Source organism: Balaenoptera acutorostrata, chromosome 16 (assembly GCF_949987535.1).
Source record: "Balaenoptera acutorostrata chromosome 16, mBalAcu1.1, whole genome shotgun sequence".
NCBI lineage: Eukaryota > Metazoa > Chordata > Mammalia > Artiodactyla > Balaenopteridae > Balaenoptera > Balaenoptera acutorostrata.
The window spans coordinates 40,320,357-40,345,361 of NC_080079.1; the positions used below are offsets into that span (position 1 = coordinate 40,320,357).

At 41.4% G+C, this 25,005-nt stretch overlaps 1 protein-coding gene across 1 annotated transcript in view; it reads left to right on the forward strand.

Annotated features, from left to right (window-relative positions):
- The first annotated feature begins 3,101 nt into the window (after positions 1 to 3,101).
- PRKG1 (protein kinase cGMP-dependent 1) overlaps positions 3,102 to 25,005 on the forward strand; it is a 1,261,642-nt gene continuing 1,239,738 nt past the window's right edge. The window contains exon 1 of the mRNA XM_057531141.1: positions 3,102 to 3,817. Within this exon, the coding sequence (XP_057387124.1) occupies positions 3,552 to 3,817 (266 nt within the window). The 5' untranslated portion in view covers positions 3,102 to 3,551. The remainder of the gene's footprint in view (positions 3,818 to 25,005) is intronic.

Here is a 25,005-nt window from a genome sequence, read left to right on the forward strand (position 1 = left end):
TTCAAACCCTTTTCTTTTTTTTTTTTTTTAAAGAAATTCACGTTCTTTTATTTATTTGTTTATTTATTTATGACTGTGTTGAGTCTTCGTTTCTGTGCGAGGGCTTTCTCTAGTTGCGGCAAGTGGGGACCACTCTTCATCGCGGTGCGCGGGCCTCTCACCATCGCGGCCTCTCTTGTTGTGGAGCACAGGCTCCAGACGTGCAGGCTCAGTAGTTGTGGCTCATGGGCCTAGTTGCTCCGTGGCATGTGGGATCCTCCCAGACCAGGGTTCGAACCCGTGTCCCCTGCATTGGCAGGCAGATTCTCAACCACTGCGCCACCAGGGAAGCCCCGGCTTCAAGTTCTTTAGAAAGTGTTCCTTATTAGCGGGGTGGAGGTGGAGAGGCAAAGCGCCATCATAACATGTGAAGGTACATGTACTTTTGAACCTGTATATGAAATGTATAATAGATCCCAAAGTATCATAAGGAAAACAACTTTGGTAAAGAGATTGGTTGCTGAGAAGCCAGAGTCTTAGATACTTATCTGAGCTTATATGGGATTTTAAATTTAGTGTGTTCTCATCAACAAAGAACTTCTAGCTTTGCTTGTCACTGGGCTCATAGAGAAGTGGACATTTTAATGTATTTCAGGTAGAAGCAGTATGCATGGGGCTTAAGACAGCCTGGGTCAAATCTGGACACTGTGGCCATGGGCAAATTAATCTGGCTAAGTTTCTCCATCTATAAAATGAGAATAAATAATAGTACCTACCTTGCAGAGTCATCTTGGGGATTAAACCCAGCTAGTCACATAAAGGGTTTAGCCCTGCGCTGGTGCATATTAAACACTCAAGGGATATGTACCATCACTGTCATTATCTAGTAGCTAAAAGATTTTTAAATTTGTCATTTTTACAAATGTTTTATTCTGACACAAAATTCTGTATATTTTCTTTATTTCGTTCAAACATGGAACATGAAAACTCTCGCACAGGTATTTAAGGACCTAACCTCACTTCCCTGTGATTAAGATATTTATTTAGCAAATATCTCCAAGGGCACTAGATGGCGACCTTCTCCTTTAAGAAAAAAAAAAAAATCTAAGGTTTCATTAACACTTTTAGCTTTGACAGTTGAAACTTTCTGCTACAGATTTAAAAGCAAAGAACAAAGGGTAAAGTCACATCTTTGAACACTAGAGTGTCAGAATCGTAGAATTTCTAGATTTTCAGGCTTCAAGCTAGGAGCAGCATGGCCTGGGGAATCCTGGCTTCAAACTTTTGCCCTTGGGTGATCTTGGACTTCACCTTTCAAGAGCTCATTTTCCTCCTTTATAATATGAAGTGGTTGGGTTAGATCATCTTCAAAGTTGCTTACAGATTTAAAATGCTATGATTTTTAATAAATCAATGTATACTCTTCTACCAGTCTGTATTTTCTCAAGCGTTCCTTGTGCTCTAAGTATTTCCTAAGCCAATGGACACGATTTAAGGTCACCAGGTGTCAACATTAACTAAGTTAAAACTGATTTATTAAAAAAAAATAAGATTCATTTTGGAAGATAGGGGTGAATTTTGGGTTTTGAGATGTGTGTAAAATATTGGTCTAAAGGTTTCTTTTTTTAATAAGCAAGAGAAACATCTGAATATCTGCATTTAAGATTAGTATAAGACTTGAAAATAACCTGTCCATTTAAGAATCATTTAAAAACTATTTCTGTATCTCCCATAAATAAAACTGAACCTATGCCTAGATATTTGAAGGTGATAAAATTTTTTTCTAACGTATTTTTAAATGCCAATTATTTTGAGTTTCTAAAAGGATTATAGCCGATTGTTTATAGATAGAAGCAATAGAATAGTAACTGTCAACAAGACAGAGAACTCCTTCTCAAATATGAGTAGATGAAGCCCGTCTTGAGCATCTGGTGTGATTAAAAATTCAGAAGAGGCTTAAAATGTTTTTAATTTAAAATAATCAGATGAGTAGAACTAACAGTAAATAATAAAGAAATCTTCAGAATAAAATATATTTTAGGGTTTATTTATAAATGAAAGTATACGCCTGCTTTTTCCTTTACTGAGGTGTTTCAGACAAGGTAGAAAGATTTTTTTAAATAAGTAGCCAGTGGATTGTACATTTATCTTTCTTTTTAAGGAAAATTACTCTTTCTACAAAAACCCTTTGGTATCTTAGTTTGCATCCATTTTTTTTTTTCCTTTAAAAAAGCCATGTTAATTTGTGGATCATTACCTGAGGAAATGCTCCTCCCACCTACCCAGACAAACTCTTAAACAGTGATTTATGTTATGAAAAATGCTCCCTGTGACATATACACATACAAAAAATAAAGTGTAGGAAATAGCAAATACTCCAGGTTCAAATGAGTATAAAAATCCCTTTAGCAGAGAGTGTGGTGATGGATGCACAGGTGAGGGAGAAATACAGATAACAGAAGCTTTTTTTCCCTAAGACAGGAGCTAGTAGGGTGAGCCAGCAGTTTAGCACTGGTAGCCCCCAGTTCGCAACCATATAAGATGGTATGGTGATATAATTTGGATGCTCAATATACAAATATTAACTGTAGCAGATGAAATAGAATCCAAACTCTAAGAAGTTTACGATGGATGCATGGACCTTTTTTTCTTTTCGGTAAACATTGGCTCATTACCCTATGAGTAATTCATCCAACTTACCCACCAACAATTTTAGTTTACTATTTCCACTAAAATTTTATGCTGAGAACACCTGGAACTGCGAGTGCTCTGTCATTCTTATTACTTGGGGTCACAACCACAGAACTTCCCAGTTAGAAACACACACACACACACCCTTATCATCCAGAGCAGAAGTAAAAGGTGAAAACAAAGATGAATTCACGCAGGTTATTGTCTAAAGGCAGTTTAATATTTATGAAATGTCTCACACACACACACTCACACACACACACACACAAACGCACGCACACACACCACAAAGTCTTTAGGCTCCAGTTACAAGCGCTGCGTCATCTGCCAGATCACATGGTAATTGTTGCTATTTCAAGGATCAAGTGGCATAAAGCTCTCCCCTCCACCTCCACCCCACCCCTTTCCTTTGGTACCATACAGCGTGCAAGAGTGATTATTATGTGATGAGGTGAGACCAGGCTCACTGGTCTAACCCTCCCAGCTAGAAAGCAGGCTCTCGGTGGGGTGGCGCGCGCGCCGTGTTCTCACGAAGTGATTGGGAAAGGGGGACGGGGGAGGGGGTCTCAGGGGAGGAAGGGCAGCTCTAATTGGTTTCTCAATGAAAGATAATCACCTATTCCCCGGAGAGACTGGCGATTAGCACTCTGCCTCTCCTCTCCTTCGCTTTTAGACTTATCCTGCCCTCGGTGCTTTTAGTCCCTTCAGCAGAGGCGGATCGAAGAAAGCGGCTCCTCGCGCCGCACTAGGAGCGGCACCGCTGCGCTCGAGTACTTAGCGCCCGTTCGCTCGCTCACTCCGCGCTCGCCTCGCCCGGCTGTCGTCCCAGCCGCCGCCGCCGCCGCCCGAGACAAAGTTTCGCGGAGGGGCTCAGGGAAAACATGAGCGAGCTAGAGGAAGACTTTGCCAAGATTCTCATGCTCAAGGAAGAGAGGATCAAAGAGCTGGAGAAGCGGCTGTCAGAGAAGGAGGAGGAAATCCAGGAGCTGAAGAGGAAGCTCCATAAGTGCCAGTCGGTGCTGCCCGTGCCCTCGACCCACATCGGCCCCCGGACCACCCGGGCACAGGGCATCTCGGCCGAGCCGCAGACGTACAGGTCCTTCCACGACCTCCGACAGGCATTCCGGAAGTTCACCAAATCCGAAAGGTAGGCGCCGGGGCTCGGCGCGGAGGGCCGGAGCGGGGCCACCCCTCGCGGCGGGTGGGCCGGGTGGCCGTCCTGGGGGGGGGGGCTGGGGGCTCCGGGCCGCGGCGGCTCGGGGGCTGCTCGACGCAGGGCGCCCCTATAGTTCTCCGCAGCGCGCCGAGTGGGGGCTGGCCCTCGCGGGCCGGGAATGGGAAGTGTTTATTTTTATTTCTGCCCATCACGTGCTGTGCTCGTCTCCGCCGGGCTGGGAAAGGCGAGCTCCTCGGGGAGACGCGCCCCTGCGGCGGGGTGAGGTGGGGTGGGAAGAAGGAGCGTGGAAAGTTTTGTCGCGCCCGCTAACTTGGCCGCTCCGCACGCGGCTGGAGTCGCGCGGTCTTTCCTTCGCGCACCCCTGGGGGGGGGGGGCGCCCGCGGGGGACAGAACCCGGCCCATCCCGGGGCCCGGAAAGTTTCCCGGAGGTGACCCCCCAAACCCAGGCCACAGGGCATGCTCAGTGCGCCGCTGGAGCCTCTTGGGAGCGGCGACGGGAGGCTGGACAGGGTTGGGTTCAATTTAAGGACTGAATTCGCCCAGAGCCCAAGCCCCGCTGGGAAGGCGCAGAGCGGGGAGGGGGGGGGGAGGCGGGACTGGGGTGCGTCTCCGCGGCAGGAATCAGCCTCTGAGGGTCACTTTCCAGGCAGCAAGCGATGTCAGCAGGAGACTGTAAAGAAACTCCACTTTCTGGATGTTCTTTTGCTCAGTTTGTGTCCCTTCCAGAAGCGCCACATCTTGGGCTGCCCAGGGCTTGGAGGCGGTTCGGTGACCTTGCACCTGAAGCAGGTTTGGGGCTACTGGTCAGCCCTGACCCGGGGTGGATAATGCCCCCTCCTTGTTTGTCTTCCTTCTGAGTCTCTCCCTGGAAAAGCTGGGATGAAGAGGGAGGGGAGCTATTTCTCTGGACGCCTCCAGGCTCCTTCCTTTCCTTCTCCCGGCACGTTGAGAGCCAAGTCCTGACAGTTCAAAGTTGTGTCGCTCTTTCGTGGTGTGCAGAGGAGGCCGGGCGATTTTGGCCACAAGTAGGAAGCTTTTGCTCTCCACTGGCCGCCTTCACCGGAGAAGGCTGATCGATTGGCTGCAGCATTAAAGCTCCTCTGGACATTAGGGAGAGGAAGTGCAGACTCCAAAGCCCATTACTGGCTTTTAGTCTCTGGAAGTGCACGGCCGAAAGTGCATTTCTCAGGATATTGAATATTCCATTAGGCGTGCCTTCATGCCCACCTACCTCTTACCCCTTCCCTGTTGTTAGATCACTTGGCGTCTGAGTTTGGGGCCCTCAGGGGACCCGTACATTAGTCCTTCCCCCTAAGCTCTCTGACTTTGAGGCCAGTACTTCTAAAGAGCATGTCCTCTTGTATGTCTCCATCCAGGCCAGTTGCAGGGCTCTGGATGTCCCCCACTCCTCCGCTGCACCCCTTCCTTGTCTGTTTCAGCTGTGTACTGATTACAGTGTTTGTGTGTGGGAGTCGGGGAGAGGGGAGCAAAGGAGTCTGGGTAGGGGTTGAGAGCTGTTAGAAAAGGGCCAGGAGCTGGGAGTGGGTTGGGGGAGAAAAACAGGAATCAGGCAGAAAGGATTCACCTTGGGAACTGCAGGCCCACTCTGAACCAACGTCTCGAGGGACAGCTTTCAGATTTCCTGAGCGACGCTCCACTTATAAAATGACACCGTGCACATAGCACCTTTTGGCCCAGGCTGCCTTGGAAGTCCCTATCAAATGGAACAATGGCATTCTTACTTCTCTCAGGCCAAGACTGCAGTCAGAGCTAACATTTGGCCTTGCCCTTGGTTGGGAAGCTGCTGTGTCTTGCCTCAGCTGAGCTGCGCATTCCTCGGCCGCTGCCCTGCCCCGCTCTCAGCAGCTGGAATCAATCTGCCCACCTCCTGAAGAAGCCACTTCATCAGCGGTCACCCGGCAGCTGTTCGCCTCCTAGGGCTGACCGGCTGGGGCTTTATCGCATTTTTGAAATTTCAGATCTCTGTGTCTGGACTGTTCCCCTCAAAGAGTAACCAGCACCACCTCGTAGCAAAGAGGAGATTTCACCGGGGTCTACAGAGGACAGGAGAGGAATCTGTCTCTCCCAGAGTCCACTCTCATTCAGGAGCTAGCTCTCAAAGAGGCACTTTTATTTTCCTTGATAAGAAATCTCTCTAGGAATGAGAGGCGTTTTTGTGTGCACTGAGAGGAAATGGCTGATCTTTCATACGTACACATCATCTTCCTTTTTTTTTATTCCACCCCCCCGCCCCCCCGCACACACACTCCCGACGTTTTCGGGTTAGGGGTAGGAACATTCATCAAAAGAGTAGATCAGGCGCAGTAGAGGTCGGTCGGGCGCGTATTTGTGTCTGCAACAGCTAGCTGAAGTGCTTTTCTACTTCCTCTGTGCGCTGATTTACGCTGGGACTGAGTGTAAACTTTTTCCCACTCAGCACTTAGCTTTATACTTTCAAATGGAAGCGTGGAGTGTATTTTCAGCAAGCTGACTCATTAGAGTTTAAAGAATTTTGACAGGTATAATATATGGGCATAGTAACCTCTGGAATTAGGTACTCATCCTAGCATTTAAAGAGACAGTACTAACTTAATTATCATTGGTGAGGCACCTTATTTTGGCCAAGAAAAGAAATAATTTAAAAAGTATATCTGGGATACAACATTTAACGGCAAACAAGATGCTTTCAAAATAAAAGTGTATGTGCTAATTTTCAGATATTTGGATTTGGGCAGTAGACATTCCATCAGCTTGTGCATCCTTTGTTAAAAGTTGTACCATCCTGATGCCCTTACTGGGGCTGAAGGAGACTGCTTTATCACAAAGCTAATGTTCAATTGCAATTGCTGTAGGATTTAGTGATAGCTATTCATGCTATGGGTTTGTTTCAAACTTTACTAGGACACCCAGTTTTTATACTAACAAGAAAAGAAACATATTTTGAAAGTGTAGGAATTGTTTGGTGGGCAGAATGATAAAAGAACTTTTGCCTGTAACCACTGTTTTAGAAAATGATTGTCATCTGAAATATTTACATAATCGGTGGTAAAAATATCTTCAGCATTTATTGCAGTGGAAGGAAATGGGAGAATTCACCGACTGTTGTAATCAAGTCAGTCCAATTAGCCAGATTTCCATGCGTCCACAGAGGGTATAATGCACAATCTCCATTAAGAATGATCTAAGTATCTAAGGAATGCTTAGATGAAAATTATACTAGGGAAAGGGAAGATCTGAGCTCACAGCGTAAGTATCAAGTGTACAGTATGATGATCATGTTTAAAAAGAAAACATCCGACTTATTGCAGCCCTCATTTTCAGGCCCCTTAGAAATGCCCAGTAGAGATCAAGTGATAATCACTGAAAACTGTAGGCTGTTTTGGATGACGATGATGATACTTTACACTTATATATAACTTTCTGCCGAATAACTGAGTATTTCACATGGTTTTCTATGAACTTCTGATTCCCTGCATGCATATATTCCACATCAAGAATTACCTAATATCCTAATTCTCCCCCTTAACTTTTTACACACACCTAAATTCCTTATTTTGACCACCCAGTTAGCTCAGAAGACTGCATACAGTTGTTGTTTTTTAAGTTAGCTTAAGCAAAGGCTGGAATCAATATTAATCTGTTACGGGAATAATATATTGTATTCCAAGCCACTTGAGCTAGTCCTGTCACAAATCCCTTGATTCCTGATGATGTAAATTCTTCCTCAGGAACTTGTACCTTCTTCCACTGGGACATGGATGCTTTGGAATGGATGCCCCAGAAAACTCTTTGCCTTTTGCATCTCTGATTCATTTCAGCTGGTTTAACCTTCAGACTAAATCAAGGGATTTGGCCTAATTTTGATATAAGCAACTTCAGTGAAATGAGCGGGTACCGGTGGAATTCTGGGCCCAGCTTATTAATTGTTCACATAGAAAATACACAATGCTTTAAAATAGCGATGCTAAGAATAATAAAGAGAGCTAATCTTAGTGATGTTAACACAGTGCTAAGCTGTTTACTATCAGTAGCTCGTTGTTTTCTCCCAGTGGTCCTAGATCACATACGTACTTTTCATGTGAGGACTCTGAGGCTTGAAGAAGTTAATTCACTTACCTAAGATCTCACAGCTAGGAAATGCCAGACATGTTTGAAACCCCAATCTTGCAGTTTTTAGAGCCCCAGTTCTCAACAGTTATATTCTGTAGCCTTGGAATCTGGCCAGTTCCATCTTACTAACTGGTGAATCCTTCCAAATAGGAAGAAAAGAACCTGCCCTAAATTAGAATAGGATTTTTTTTTTTTTTGAAAAGTCTTAGAGCCAGCACGAAACTGACCTTATGAAAAAGTGACCAATGAGCCCTTGTATCCAGCACGTACGCCTTGGGTGTGCTGTGCTAGGCCAGAATCTCCTCAGGCCATCCCGCTCTGGGGATTGTCATTTCCTAATCATTCCCTCTTCTTCCTTCCTCACTCAACTTCTCTAGCTCAGTGTCATGTCATAGGTGGCGCCGATGAATAGTGCAGTTAGGAAGGATGTGAAAAGGATCTTGGTTGCTGCCTTTGGATATCATTCACTGTACCCTTTGCCTTTTGCCTTACAGACCCCTCCTGCTGATTCCTTCATCCCTACCAACCCTTCCATCCAAAGGAATTTATTACTACCTGACAACATACCAATATGTTAACCAGTTATCCTTTCTGGATTAACACAGTAATGTTTTAACAGGAGCTTCTGGGAGAGGACATTCGTTTAGTTTACTCAGAGGAGTAATATTTATGATGAGAGTTGGAAGGGAGAAAAGCTGAGGAGGCGAGGGGAGGATTTTTAGGCAGGCTTGCTTGTCAAGATCCTTGTGTCTTGCCGCGTGTAATTTGAAGAGGACGGGTTCCAAGCATAAGCACCTCACACCTACATTCAGTCAAAGAGGTACAGGAGGTAGATACTACTCTGGTTTTAGTGATGCGAAAACTGAGCAAATCATTACTGAAGTGCCTTTTAAAAGGTCTCAGAAATGGGACCAGAAAGACAATGTAGGTTTCTTAATTTTGCATCAGTACCGGAGTTGGTCAATTGATATCTCCAAGTTATTATCTATTTATACTTATTATTTAAGACATATCCACTTTGCTTTGGTGTTGGTTTGGGTTCTGGGATCAAGTACATTTTCCAGATATATTTGTAATACACCAGGAGTTCTTGTTCCATCTGAATCCTTGATACATGTATAGGTTGCAAGTTTTCATTTAATCATGCGTTCATTAGAGATTTGACTGACCCTCATGAAAATATTTCTAAAAGACCTGAAAAAACAAAAGATGTTCTATCTTTTTCCTCTTTCCTTACTGAGTGGCTGTTGCCCAGTGCCCTTTCCCCACACTGTGTAGGAGATGCTGAGAGTGCATTAAAACCCTTTCTTTTGATAAGATTTTCAGGTGATTTCATAGTTGCTCTGAGTAGGAATAATTATTTTCATTTGCCACTGAGAATTTGCTTATCAGAGTTCAGGACCCTCTGTTATCTCAGATTCTTGTAGCTCTTGGAAGTTACTGTGAGTTCTGAGATAAACCAGGGATAGCATATCCTGTTTCACAAAAGTGAAAGCTCAGAAGTTTGGAAATTGTCAAAAATGACTACTAGCTTTGTTAGTGTCCTGTGCTGTTGGATCCCTGAAGAGAAAAGGGGCTATATGTTTATGTTTATGTGTATGAGTAATGTGTATGTATATGAGTATGTACATATATGTATACACACACACAAATTGCCGATTTATTCAGTTTATGATTTTATACTTCTTATGGTAGTTATTATTCTGAAACTCCTCTAGTTTGGCCCAATCAGTTTCTTGGGGAAAGGAGGATTTACTTCTTGGTCTATTATCATGAAATAGATGACAGCATCTTGCAGCTTGTCAAATGCTTGTACTTGGTAGTAGACACACAGTCCAATACTGTCTCCCAGAGCAGGGTACTAGAACCAATCTCTGTTGCTTCTTATCGAAGTACTTACTACCTCCTGCTTTTACCCAGTGATGATTTTTTTACCTTCTTTTTCTTTGTTCTTGGATCTGCCTGTGTTGTGCATCTCTCTTTTGGGTCCCTGGTTCCTCTCTTCTAGCTTGACATCTGGAACTCCTGCCAGATCTCTCATTTGCAAAACTCATACAACCGCAAACGTAGAACAGAGGTCTTGTTCAGAGTAGTACTCTAACCTTTTAAAATCTTTCATGTCTTCAGATATTTCAGATTTTTTAGATGTTGTACAATTTGAATTTCCTAAAGTTTTAAAAATAATTGCTCATATTGAAAATATACTATGCTTTAAAATATTTCTCAGTGAAAAATAGATATTTCCAGAAAATGTGTATCTTTGAAATAGATTTGTTTTATTATATAAAGGCCGATAGAACTCATCTCTTTACTGTTGTTCTGAACAACAGATTCCTTTTAAAAAACTCTTAACCTTACTCTGCACTACTCCCTAAACATTGCTGGTGGATCGCAGACTTCAGTGTACGTTATGTTGTTTTTATTTTAAACATTTTCATATTGGTTTTTTATGTGGGCATATAATAGAAACCCATGCTACCTTAGAAAATAGTGGAGTTTTAAATTCAATCAATATAAAGTTTATATTAGCTAGAAAGTTGTAAAATACTTTCTGTAATTTGTCCTGTCCAATGTGTTGGCTGTGGGGTTAACCGTTTTTTTAGTGCATGTTGATTTGACATATTCTTGGAAATTAGTCCTAAACAGTCAACATGTTGATACTAGGAGTCGATTTGGGTTGATTTTATTACGTGAATGAGCATGCTGATAACACCTTGGTGTGTAAGGGGATAACATGCTGATTTCATCTGAGTGTTTATTTAATAAATGAATTTGCCTTAATAAGGCAAATCCAGTAAGACATCTGCTGTAATTACCTTGTTAGGACTCAATTTGAATTTTTTTTTCTTGTGATAAAGATTCTACAAGTACAGTTCTTTTTTTTTTTTTTAATTATATATTTATTTATTTATTTATTTATGGCTGCATTGGGTCTTCGTTGCTGCACGTGGGCTTTCTCTAGTTGTGGCGAGCAGGGGCTACTCTTCATTGTGGTGCGCGGGCTTCTCATTGTGGTGGCTTCTCTTGTTGTGAAGCACGGGCTCTAGGTGCGCAGGCTTCAGTAGTTGTGACACGTGGACTTCAGTAGTTGTGGCTCGCGGGCTCTACGTGTGCGGGCTTCAGTAGTTGTGGCATATGGGCTTCAGTAGTTGTGGCTCGTGGGCTCTAGAGCACAGGCTCAGTAGTTGTGGCACACGGGCTTAGTTGCTCAGCGGCATGTGGGATCTTCCCAGACCAGGGCTCGAACCCGTGTCCCCTGCATTGGCAGGCGGATTCTTAACCACTGCGCCACCAAGGAAGTCCCAAGTACAGTTCTTAAATTATGCTCTATGACTTGTTGCTAATTCAAACTGCTCCTCCTTTCTAGGTCAATTTAGAGAGCGCTTCAAAATGTGTTTTAAATCCTCAGATGTGTCTTTATTTGAGCACTTTGACCTCAAATGCTGCAAAAAATGCTACTGACAAACCTTATAGGGAATCGTAAAAGTACTTGTATATTTGCCTCTTACAAATAATTGTAGGTCTGTTTGTTCAACTGTATTGCCTGATGAGCAAATCCAAAGCCTTTGGGTAAATGTTAATATTTTTCTTGATGACTTTCATTGCCCTCCCGGTGTGGGTAATGTTAATTTCATGTCTCACAGGACCACCAAGGAACTTCACTACATATGCTAAAAATTCTCAAAATAGAAAATTCTTTTATATGTTAGGCTGTAAACCCCTGGGTAGAAACCAGGTCTGTTTATAGTAAAAATTCCAACCCTATACAACCCTCAGCTTACCATACATTTCTCTTCCCACATGCTAATTATCAGAGGCAGGGTAAGAACAGCACATATCTAGAATGTATTAAAAACAAACAAATTAAAAAAAAAAACCCACCCTGAAACCTTCTAGAGGATAGAACCAATTCATATTCAATTCAGTCTCCTCTCAGAGAATAAGTTCACTCTAAAATATTCAGGACAAAATTTCATGTCTTACTTCAGCAGATTTCAGCTGTGGTGTCATGGTGCACAGTGGTGTGTGTTTGATTAGCTGTAAGGTTAAAATGAGTGAATAATAGGTTAAAAATCAAACTTCATGAATTATTTGCTGCTTAGGAAATAAGGTTGAGTGCATTCACAGGCACCTCCCTAGGGATGGTTTTTGACTTGCATCCGATTGGCTTCCCCGACTGGGAAGATGACAAATATATGGCAGGAAATTGCACAGAACCCACAGTCGGTCTTTTCACAAGAGTGTGTTGCACGTGAGAACTCATCCATCCCGTGAGTCACTGCAGAAAAAATGTTTGAGAACTTCTGAGCTGAACTATGGCTCTCAAATATCAAAATCTTGATGCTGTGACACTTAAAGCTACTTATCTATAAATAATGGTTGTTAGATTTACTGTACTCTACTTAGCATGTATACACCAGAGCCCCATTTCCCAAAGTGTAATGTTCACATATTGGTGGCGTCAGGGATGCTTCTGGGTGGCACACAAGTTAATTTATTTTATATTAACAGTAAGGAATTTTAATGTACTGAGGGAAAAGATATAACAATCACATTAAATCTATGCCATGTGGCTACTGTTGCTTAGAATAATGCTTCATTTTAAGGGTTCATAGATTTTAAAGGAAAATAAAGAAAAATACAGATTGTGAATAACATAGATATAAATAACACAAAAGAGGGAAAGATGGTTTTTTGTTTTTTTTTTTAAATTTATTTTTGGCTGTGTTGGGTCTTCATTTCTGTGCGAGGGCTTTCTCTAGTTGCGGCAAGCGGGGGCCACTCTTCATCGCGGTGCGCGGTCTTCTCACTATCGCGGCCTCTCTTGTTGCGGAGCACAGACTCCAGACGCGCAGGCTCAGTAGTTGTGGCTCACGGTCCCAGATGCTCCGCAGCATGTGGGATCCTCCCAGAGCAGGGCTCGAACCCGTGTCCCCTGCATTGGCAGGCAGATTCTCAACCACTGCGCCACCAGGGAAGCCCGGAAAGATGGTTTTAAAGTCATTTTCAACAAGGAATGAAACAGATTGTTTCCATCCTCATCTCCTCCATGTTGTGGAAGATTCTGGCTAATCGAGTTCTCACTATACCTGTCTTTGGGTGACTCCTTGGATAGCTGTCTCTAAGTTTCTCCACAGGAATTGGAGTGGGGACATAGAGTTAGATGGAAAAGGTGGTTTTTATAAAATATACTCTTGCTCTGATGGTAAATCAGTCTGGTTAAGAATTACTCACTTTAATATATCATCAGAGAAATGTGTGATTTACCCCCAGATGTATGAATTCCTTTGCCATGCCACAGCAGGGCCCATAGGTGAAGGGGACAGTTGGGAAGTAATAAAGGGATGCCAGGCCTCCGGTCTCCATACAGCCTGGGGTTGCTGGGAAGCTCTCTCTTTCCAGAGTGTGTCCCCAGGGCTCCTCCTTGGATCCTGAGAATCGGTATCTGTGGCTGTGTTGAATCTTGTAGCCAGAAATACAGGGTGCTTGTTTTCTTCCTTTCTCTGTAAAAGTACAATTTGGAAAAAGTTTGGAAGGCAAAGTCTTTCATAAAATACACATATATTTTCCTATAATCTGTATTCCCTTTACTTGTAGGAAACTAGATTAATCTAAAAGATAAATATTTGTTTAAAAAGTATTATTGTTAAAAGAATGGTTTTGTGGAAAAATGAGAAAAATATAAGGAGAAAGGAGGGAATATATTACAGGCAGGAGGAGGAATTGGCAACAATCCGTTCTTCTTTCAGAATATAGTGCAGGTTGTCTCCCTACCTACTTAAGAAAGGGACTCATTAAGGTTTGGATATAGGTACCCTCCGAAGGGTAGGGGGAAAAGGAAGGTGGAGGGAGAGGAAGGGAGGGAGGGAGGAAAAGAGAGCAAGCAGGAAGATTCCAAAAATTACCACAAGATGGCAGCAGGAGTATAATATTTAGCAATCGTACAACTAGTAGTTTGGAACGTCCTTTAGTTGAATATTAAAATATATTCTCAAACATTTAACTTTCTTTTTTTATTGAAGTAAAATTGATTCACAATATTATATTAGTGCAGCATGGTGATTCAATATTTTTAGAGACTGTGCTCTGTTTAAAGCGATTGTAAAATACTGGCTATATTCCCTGTGCTGTACAATATATCCTTGTAGCTTTTATACATAGTAGTTTGTGCCTCTTAATCCCCTACCCCTATCTTGCCCCCGCTTCCCTCTCCCCACTGGTAACCACTAATTTGATTTCTCTATCTGTGTGTCTGTTTCTGTTTTGTTATATTTGTTTGTTTGCTTTATTTTTTTTTTAGCTTCCACATATAAATGAAAACATACTTTCTTAATATGAGGAGTCAAGTGTTTGGAAAGTGTATCATTGAATACATATAGTATTATAGTTTTCCAATTAGTAGTGATTTTGGGGAATGTACTTAAAAAGCCATGGTGCAGTGTTCTTCTTTAGTGTTTAGTCTAAACCAAAAGAGAAACCAATAGTGCACTTTGCATAGAGAGCTCTTTTACATTGATATTGGCCTGAGGGAGATTCCTAAAACCCCCGTGAGGAAACCTCTGGACTCATATTTGGCGGGAGAAAAGAAAACTGAGAGAAAGAATGGAAAATTAATAGTAGTACAAAAATATATGTGTGAGGAGATAGAGTAAAGGGAATGGTTTCCTACTCACTGTCTCCCCCCATAACTATTATTAAAAGACAATTATAAGAAAAAATCAGCTATTAGATGAAACTTCTAATAGCTTCTAATAGGTCATTTGATCTCCTTGATAACTCTGAGATTCTAGAACATAATTAGGTAAATCTTAACATGGCCTGTTGCAGTCTGACGTCCTTTTTAGAAAAAAATGTTAATACTCTCCAGTTAATATGATTATTTACATACATTAAATATTTTTTAAGAGAAAAGCCAAATGTTTTATGGGATGCCCTAAATATAAACTGCCTTTCAATTCTAGGGTAAAAAGAAATGAGTGTAGTCTGAACTACCACAAAGGAATAGATTGTGGATCATACTTAACGGACTGTAAGTTTTTGAATCAATATTCCCTTGGAAAGTGCCATTCAGTCTTCCTGTAAAAGGCTATTTCATTCACTCTGTGACCCCTCTCATGTGAAAGCCCCCAGGGGACTGGAAGTGAAGTAGTCTTGCTGATGACAGCATTTGTGATTTAACACTGAGGAGAGATGTACTTATTTTGGTCTGTCCCAGTAACCAAGGGTCAATGCCAAAATGAAGTTGTACTGTGCGTAAAAAAGAATTCACGTGTGATCACATGGCCTTTTTCATGGGTTTCTTTGCTCAGATATTACGTTATATTGTACTTAGATAAACAAGCAATAGGAGAAATAGAGAATGTTTAACACTGCCCAGTTTGATACCCTATTTGACAATAAGCTGCCTTTGTAAAAAGTGTTTCAAAACTCTGAAATACGTTTATTTGAAGTTGTCAGTATACAAAACTGCTCTTTGGGGCAGTCATTTATATTTTTCCTAGGATAGGAAAAAAAATGTTAAACAGTCTGTGACTGCAAGAAAGGATCAAGGGTAGATCAAATGTAGGGTATGCTTTCTGTTGTCTGTAGGGCTAAAAAAAAGGAGGAAATCTAGTCACTGTTAGACATGGTGAAGCAAGAGATAAGTAGCAATACATTTTGTTTTTTTCTGGTTTGTTATCAAGGCAAGACAAATTTCTGAAGTGTGGAAGCAGGGTTGGAAACATACTGCCTTGAAATCCTCTGGTTATCTAGCCTGTCCAGGGCATTTCCAGGGATGTCCACACAGGATGAGACAGGCCTTGGACTCACTGAGCATCTTGATATTAGAGCAATTTTAAAAAAAATATTCCTTTATTAATTTTATTATTTATTTTGGCTGCGCTGGGTCTTAGTTGCAGCATGCGGGATCTTCATTGCGGCGTGCGGGCTTTTAGTTGTGGCATGCATGCGGGGTCTAGTTCCCCGACCAGGGATCGAACCCGGGCCCCCTGCATTGGGAGCATGGAGTCTTACCCACTGGACCACCAGGGAAGTCCCTATAGCAATTTTTTAAAAAGTTTCTTTTGTGTGGCTCTGCACCCATATTCACCATGTTAAAATCTGGACATGCTTCTTGATATTTCAGATTTGCTGATTTTAAGCTTTCCTCGGACTATTGACTACTCCCTTGGTTGTTTTAATTGGCAAAGCAATGCATGCTGGTTGTCAGACAAGAAAAAGATGTACAAAATTTGATCTTCTCCTCTCAGTTTTTCCCACCTACCCTTCAGCAGGCAGCCAATGTTAAGTTTTCTGTATGTTTATGCAAACTTTTTTATATAGAGAACTTCTCTGCTCATTTGGAGTTTCTGGTTTGTTGTTTGTTTTTCTACCTGAAGTAGAATCATCCCGTAACAGTCCTCAACAACCTGCTTTTTTTTTTTTTTCCTTAACTATAGCTCCTTTCTTTCCAGATCAGTCCGTATTGGTCTAATAACCATGTACTGTGCTATTGTTTCCATGTACTTCAGCTTATTAATAGTGATAGTTGTTTGTTTTGTTTGTTTTTTGTAAGCATAAACCACACTGCAGCTAACATTCTTGTACACATTTTCTCATATGTCTTTAATTTATATACGGGATAAATTCCAAACAGTGAGAGTGGTAGGTCAAAACTGTTGCTAATTTTCAGTGTGACTTTTTTAGTTTGTGACTATGCATAAACTCTCTGTATCAGATAAATGATCTCTAGCCTTTTCAATTAAAAATAAAAGGCATGTGAGTGGCATTTACAAAATCAATTTTCTACATTAAAGACAGAATTTTTAAAAAATCAAACATACAACTATAGCAGAAACATGTGGAAAGTTATTTCTTTTTTACACTTGAGTTGCATTCATGAGAACACTTTCTTGAAGTCATGTTTACATGCCCTTTTACTTTTCAGATTTATAAAGTCCATATTGTGTTTTGGCTTGATTTTTTCTAAGTTGAATAAAACTTTTGAATTCCTACAATGTGATATTGAAAGTAAGGATACAATTGTTCGTATATACTGCTCTTAAATAGCTAAAGTCCATCATCAAGAATCACAGTGGTTTGTTTTTTGTTTTTTTTTTCATCAAAATACATTTTTGATACTTTAAAGATTCTGGGGAACTTGTTCCCACTTGGGAAAATAACAAATTCCAAATCTCTCAGCTACATTTTTTTAAAAGGCCAGTGGGAAGATTTGGACATATATGGTATTGGAACTACTCAGTGGAGCTTTCTTTTTATAGGATGGAGACTTCTGGGAGAGTTTTCTGTCCTTTTTTTGATCATTGTTATGGTATTGAACTAGATTTACTGAAAGGTAATTTTGCAAACATTTATTTCGATCAGAATTCAGTCATATCACATATAATCAATCACGAGGTTGAAGCCAAAAAGTGAAACTGATTTTGGAAAGTAAGAGGAGTAATCTGAGAGATTTTAGCCCAGTCTTACAGAGAAATGACCTGAAACTGTCATGATGATGAAAACAATGGGCTTTTGGAGCCACAGACCTGAGGTTGACCTCTGACTCTTCCTGCACATCTAGCTGTGTGATTTTTTTTTTTTAATTAATATGACTGTTAATGTAATCTTTATATCCTCCTTTTAATCTTATTTATTTATTTATTTTTGGCCGCGTTGGGTCTTTGTTGCTGCACGTTGGCTTTCTCTAGCTGCGGCGAGCAGGGGCTATTCTTCGTTGCGGTGCGTGGGCTTCTCATTGTGGTGGCTTCTATTGTGGTGGAGCACGGGCTCTAGGCCGGCGGGCTTCAGTAGTTGTGGCACGTGGGCTCAGTAGTTGTGGCACGCGGGCTCTAGAGCGCAGGCTCAGTAGTTGTGGCACACGGGCTTAGCTGCTCCGCGGCATGTGGGATCTTCCCGGACCAGGGCTCGAACCCGTGTCCCCTGCAATGGCAGGCGGATTCTTAACCACTGCACCACCAGGGAAGTCCCTGGCTGTGTGATTTTAAACAAATTGCTTTACCTCTCTGAGCTTTAGTTTCTAATTTCTATAAAATTGGGATTATGCTACTTCCTCCCCTAAGGCTTTGCATACAGGGATACTCTCTCCGTACGTGTTTGTGGAATAAAAAAAGATGAGCGTAAAGTGCTAAGTAAGAGTGCTAGCAAATGTGTAACAGTGAAAGGTTTGAAAAGTTGTAGAGATTCTTTACGACGTTAGTTCTGGTATTAACACATTATAGAACCTCATGCCTAGAAAGGATTTTAGGAGAGATATCCTTGTTCATCCCCTTTGATGAACAAAACAGTAATGACAAGAAAATTTTTTAAAAATCTAGAGGTTCAGAAATATTGTGAGTTTCCAAGGATGTGAAGCTTATTAGTGACAAAACTGAGATTAGATCCCCCTGTGTCTTATATGCCATTCTCCTTAAATCCATTGTAAACATCTTAAGTGACGAGTGAAATGAGGAAAACTAGATGTTTATAAGTTGGAACAATGGGACAAGTGGAAATGAGATGGTTAGATGCTGTCTGCATTTTATAAAAAATATAAAGTATACATGTATGATCCGGCAAAGGACTCAAAATGTGCTGTTACCCAGTTTAACACCCCAAGCAACTCTAGAAGACTGTTTGTGTAAGTTTCTTAGAAGAGCTGTTTCTTAAAGGCCCTGGGTTTAAATGAAACCCTGCCGTGAATTGCCCAGAAAGGATGACAATAAGGCAGGAACGCTCAGGGGACCAGCTGTGTCAGGCTCAGGGAAAGACACTGAAGGTTCTGCACAGCGGGAACATCTCCATGGCTCGGGGTTACTGACAGGTTTCATATTCCATCAGGCTGGAAGCCTTATTTCCCGGGAGCTTTTCTGTTCCTCCTTTCATTGTCTACTGTTCAGTCCTCATAAATGATGAAGGCATTACTTTTCATATCTGGTGGAGCTGTAGATCTAGAGGTTTGGGTGGAGGCTCTTTGTAGGTGTTCTAACAGCCTGTAGGCTGGAGAGGAATGTCACTAGACATTCCTGTGCCTGTTTCCCCAGGTCGACATTAAGCTTATAGGTCTGTGTATTCTCGTGCCTGTTGGCAACTTAGAGGCTGATTTGACTATGTTAGAGCTTTTCAATTTGGGCAAATACTAGTCCAGATTTTATTTCTCCCAGGGCAATTTCATCTGTCAGTCAGTCAGCTCAGATGGGGGAAGATATATGAAGTCACATACGTCATAACCAAAGCGAGGTCCCTTCCTTACCAGCCTGACACTGTCATGTGAAATACATCCAAAGCCTCAGCCTCTTCAATTGTTGAAACCCTGTGAGGTTGAGAGGCTAAAGTGAGCTCGCTCATGTAATAGATTTAGCTCCCTGCGTCCTAGAGTACAGTCATGCAGTAAACTTCAGCTCTCATTGTCATTATTTACTGATTCTGACTTCATTCACAAAATATATCATGACTTCTAGTGCCGTGCCAGGATATCCATGCATAGTCTTCCCATATTTCTACTCCAGTCTTGGTTCTAATTCTGCTCATTGAAATAACTCTGACCCTATTTTCGGAGTCATTTCCTGAATCACAGATGGCCCTCTGACAGAGGCCATATTTCGGAGTTATTCTCCTGTCTATTTTTCATCTGCAGCGTAGTCTCAGTTTTCTTTCTACGGATTTTACACCCCTCCCCGACTACCCCATCATATTGAAACTTACCACTCTTGTACTGGATTTAGCTGTGTCAAGGTCCCCTCTGTAGCTCTCTGCCCTCCAAGTTAAATAAGCCCAGGGCTTCTCAAACTCTAAATTGCATTTGAATCACCTGGGGAATCTTAATAACTGCAGTTTCTCATTCAGCAGCTCTGGGAAGGGGCCTGAGAGTCCGCTTTTGTAATTAGGTCTCACGTGATACTGATGCTACTAGCCTTCAGATCCTTAAATAGCAAGGGATTAACCAGTGATTTTCTCTGATTCCTTCCTCCTTTCTTCTTTCTTTCTTTCTTTCTTTTTTTGTTTTTGCCATTCAAGTCAAGTTTTCTATGCAAATAAAGTACAGTCAGACGCACTAATGCAAGTTAACGTGTTAATAATACATTAACATGGATTGCATTATAAGATTAACTCATTATCTAGGAAAGCCTAGAGGAAACATTCTAGTATTTTTTCCCCCTTCTGGACAGTAGGGACCCACAGCTGTATAGTGTAAAGGCTGAGCACAGAGACTGTGGAATCAGATAGGCTTGGGTTTCAAGCCATTCAAATCTTTGTCATGTTGCTTAACCCCTTGGAACTTCAGTTTCCCATCCATAAAACAGGGGTAAGAAGGCCCACGTAAAACCGATGCTGTTCCGAAGACTTGTTGGAAGCACGCAGTAAATAACAGCCAGTGCTTGTGCAGTTTTAGCACTGGTGTTCTGGAGGCTAAGTCAAATTTGTCCTCAAATGAAAAATGTGATCCAGGAAGAATTTTAGTTCAGATAAAATGGGAAAGTAAGAGATACTAATTCAGCATTGGTAAGAGCTTGCCCTGTACAAGGCACTTTGCATGAACTCATTTGCCCTTTTCAGCTATCCCATGTTTTCTCGTGGTGCCTCCAGCAGGACCTATTCCATATGCTCTGCATAGATGGGGAGACTTGGTCCAAACACCAATGAAGTGATTTATTCAGAGGCTCTCTGACCCAGGACTGTCTGGCTCTAACACTCTATTAGATGACCATCACAGCAGGTACACAGGGAGAACTATGAAGAAATAGGCATTGTGAAGACCCTTAGATCATTCCAGTGCCCAGTGGTTCTTTTTTTTTTTTTTAACTTTTTATTTTATATTGGAGTACAGTTGATTAACCATGTTGTGTTAGTTTCAGGCGACAAGGAAGTGATTCAGTTATACGTATAGTATGCATGTATCTATTCTTTTTCAAATTCTTTTCCCAGTTAGGTTGTTACAGAATATTGAGCAGAGTTCCCTGTGCTATACAGTAGGTCCTTGTTGGTTATCCATTTTAAATATAGCAGTGTGTACATGTCAATCCCAAACTCCCTAACTATCCCTCCCCATGCACTTCCCCCCAGTAACCATATACAATGGAATATTACTCAGCCATTAAAAAGAATGAAATAATGCCATTTGCAGTGACATGGATGGACCTAGAGATTGTCCTACTGACTGAAGTAAGTCAGATAAAGAAAGAGAAATATGATATCTCATATGTGGAATCTTAAAAAAAATGATACAAATGAATTTATTTACAAAACAGAAACAGACTCACAGACTGAGAGAACAAACTTATGCCCAGTGGTTCTTAAACTCTAAGGCATGGAAACATCTCATGGAAACTATTTGTTACAATAAAGATTGCTAGGCTCCATCCCCAAAGATTCATACTTAATGGATTTGAGAAATTTGGAACCAGGACATTTGCCAGACCATCATGGAGAAACATCTCTATAGGTGTATCCTGTAAGGAGGGTGACCATATGAATTAGATTCCCTGGGCTGCTGTAACAAATTACCACAAACTGGATAGCTTGAAACAACACAGATGTATTCTCTCACAGTTCTGGAGACTAGAAGTTTGAATTCAAGGTGTCAGCAGGGTCATGGTCTCTCTGAAGACTCCAGGGGACAATCCTTCCTTGCCCCTTCCCAGCTTCTGGTGGTTGCCTGAGCTCTTTGGTGTTTCTGTCTTGTAGGTGCATTGCTCCAAATCTCTGCTGTTGTTCGCATGACTGTGTTCCCTCTGTGTGTGCCTGCCATTGAATTTAGGGCCCACCCTCATCCATAATGACTTCATCTTGATTACATCCACAAAGACCCTATTTCCAAGTAAGGTCACTTTCGCAGATTCCCGATGGACGTGAATTTGGGGCGGGGGGCAGTATTCAACTCAGTACACCATGCCATTTGTTTTTTTTATCTTCTTTCAAGCCCAAGGTACAAAGTTGTGACTTCTGAAGTCCGCTGAGCCCTGTGGAAAAGAGGATTTTGGATGAGATGAGGGGTGAAGGACATAGCTAGATAATGATGCAAGGTGTCACAGAGGCTTTTTCACCTGCCATTTCCAGCTGCCCACCCCTCCTCCCACCCCTTATTTATCAAAGGAGCGGTGTTGACTGATAGTTCTTTGGTTCAGATGAAAGTATTAGTCGCTTGTGGTTCCGTGAAATGTCACAGATCTCTGGTGGTTTATGGTTCTCTTGTTTTCGAGGTGTTACTTGTGTAAAGATTTACAGGAAACCAAAATTGGGCTTAAAACCAGAGACAACTAGTGATTTTCATTTCTGTAGGCTGTAGTTTTCTTACCTGTAATTTTAGGGGGAAAGAAACTTTTCTGCTATAATTTCAACACTTCCCTATAATTTTGGTAAATTGTTTCCTTAAGGTTACAAGGAACAAGTAGAATAAACCTCAAATATATGTATTACGATAAAGGCAATTTCTCTTTGGCACATTTATCTAGACAGTGTCAATGTGCAAACTCATTTAGAAAATCTCTAAATGTTTCAGTCAATTAGAATTATACATTTTAAAACAAGGGGGTTATATTTAGGTATAGACTATTTTTTAGGCTGACGTTATTTTATATATTTTAAAGTAGAATTTAAGTAGTTCTCTCACTTATTATTATTGTTTTAATTTATTTATTTTATTTATTTATTTTTGGCTGTGTTGACTGTTCGTTGCTGCATGCGGGCTTTCTTTAGTTGCGGCGAGCAGGGGCTATTCTTCGTTGCGGTGCGTGGGCTTCTCATTGCGGTGGCTTCTCTTGTTGCGGAGCACGGGCTCTAGGTGCGCAGGCTCAGTCGTCGTGGCTCGCGGGCTCTAGAGCGCAGGCTCAGTAGTTGTGGCGCATGGGCTTAGCTGCTCCGCGGCATGTGGGATCTTCCCTGACCAGGGTTCGAACCTGTGTCCCCTGCATTGGCAGGCGGGTTCTTAACCACTGTGCCACCAGGGAAGCCCAGTTCTCTCACTTCTACCCCAAGCTAAGGTGCACACACACATACTTTGTAACCTAACTAGAGGGTTTTTGTTAATGTATCCTGTAATAGAAATTGTATTCCTACCACTCAGAATTTAAACTTTGCCTTAAACACTTAAGAAGTGTTTGAAAGACAGTATGAATTAAACAGTCTATTGGAGATTCGGTTTTATATAAAATAAATTATGTAATAAAAGAAGTCCACTTATCATTTGAAAATATAATTTAAAAATGTATGATAGGGCTTCCCTGGTGGCGCAGTGGTTGAGTATCTGCCTGCCAATGCAGGGGACACAGGTTCGAGCCCTGGTCTGGGAAGATCCCACGTGCCGCGGAGCAAACTGGGCCCATGAGCCACAATTATTGAGCCTGCGCGTCTGGAGCCTGTGCTCCGCAACAAGAGAGGCCGCGACAGTGAGAGGCCCGCGCACCGCGATGAAGAGTGGCCCCCGCTTGCCACAACTAGAGAAAGCCCTCGCACAGAAACGAAGACCCAACACAGCCATAAATAAATAAATAAATAAATAAATAAATAAAATTTAAAAAAAAATGTATGCTAACATGGGTCTATTTCTGTTTGAATCTATTTAATTCTCAAACACTCCTTATCCAAGATGCTTCAAAGAATCCAGGTTTCTAGGAATGGTTTTGGGCTTACTGATGATATAGAATATTTAATGATGTATTGCTCAGTATGGACTCACTGAGACTTTTCGGAAAGAAAAAATCTGTCCGAACACTTGTGCTCTCCAGATATATGTACCTGTTCTCCTCGAGATTGTGTGTTCCTTTGCTTTGCTTGCTTCCTATCCATCTGCCATCTGATTTTTTTTTTTTCTTAGAAAGTTTGTCTTCTCATTGCTGGAAGAGATCTTAGGAATAATTCAAATGGCCATTTCATTTTATAGAAACTTTACTAGAAATCTCCTCCCAGTAGTGGGAGGAGGGGTCAGCAAAGGGTGGCTTCCTTGCAATGGGTAATTGGCTCCTGTTTTGTGGAAATTTTCAAGGGCCATCTTTGGTACTTAGTTGTATAAAAGGTAATTTAAAAGGTAGATTGGAAATTCCATGGCACAAGTGCAGTGAAATGAATTCTACTACCTAACATTAGTCATTGGCTCTGTAATAAACATCTTTATCAGTTATTCGGGTGAAAATATCAATGGCATCTTAGTCATATTTGCAGAGAGCAAGATGCTGTATGAGTTGGTAATTATATTGGAAACAGAATCAAGATTCCCAAAAGGCTATGATGAGCAAGAGAAATGGTTTATAATCCTAATACACCCAGGGCTCTCTTCTTCATGTCAAGTATTCCCTAAAACTCCCTGACTATCCTGAAATGAAATTCACAGATAATATAATCCATCCACACACATAATTATGTGTGTGTATATGTGCATAGTATCCTAACAATAATATTAAACAAAAGAGAAAATAATGTATAATGAAATAATGTATGGCTTAATAAGTAAGTTTTGGGATTGTCTAAGTTGGAGATGACCACAGGACAGGACTACACAGTAAGTTGAACTAAAGGTGTGAAGGGCTTGCACTTTTCCTAGAATCATTTCATGTAACAACTGAAAACAGGTAATTGGTACTGGACACTCCAGTGTCACTAATGGTGTTTCTGTCAAGTGACCTAATTTTCCAAAATGGTAAACAAGCCTCTGTAAAGTTTCTTACAAAATAAAGTATCTACTTCCCTTAATTTACATGGTAGTTGTACTCCTGGCAAACAAAATATAATTTAAAGCCATGCAAAGATAAGTATTTCATTTACATGTAGTAAAACAGATTTAGGTCATAGGCTTAGATAATTATATATGAATTTTTCTTCTGCATGAATGAAGAATGAAATTTAGAGCTGTTTGGATTGTAGAATAATTCTTCAGTATGTGGTTTTCTGTGGATTGCAGGACATGGTGATAAGCATAACAAAAAAGCACCCCACAGATTTCCAGAGTTCCCACAAGGGGGCAGTACTGCTCCCACTGAGAATCACTGGGCTAAGAGTTTCTCTCTTTGTAACTATCAACTTTTGCGGGGGGATAATTCTTTATCTCGTGTGGGGGGGGCATAAGAGTGTGGGA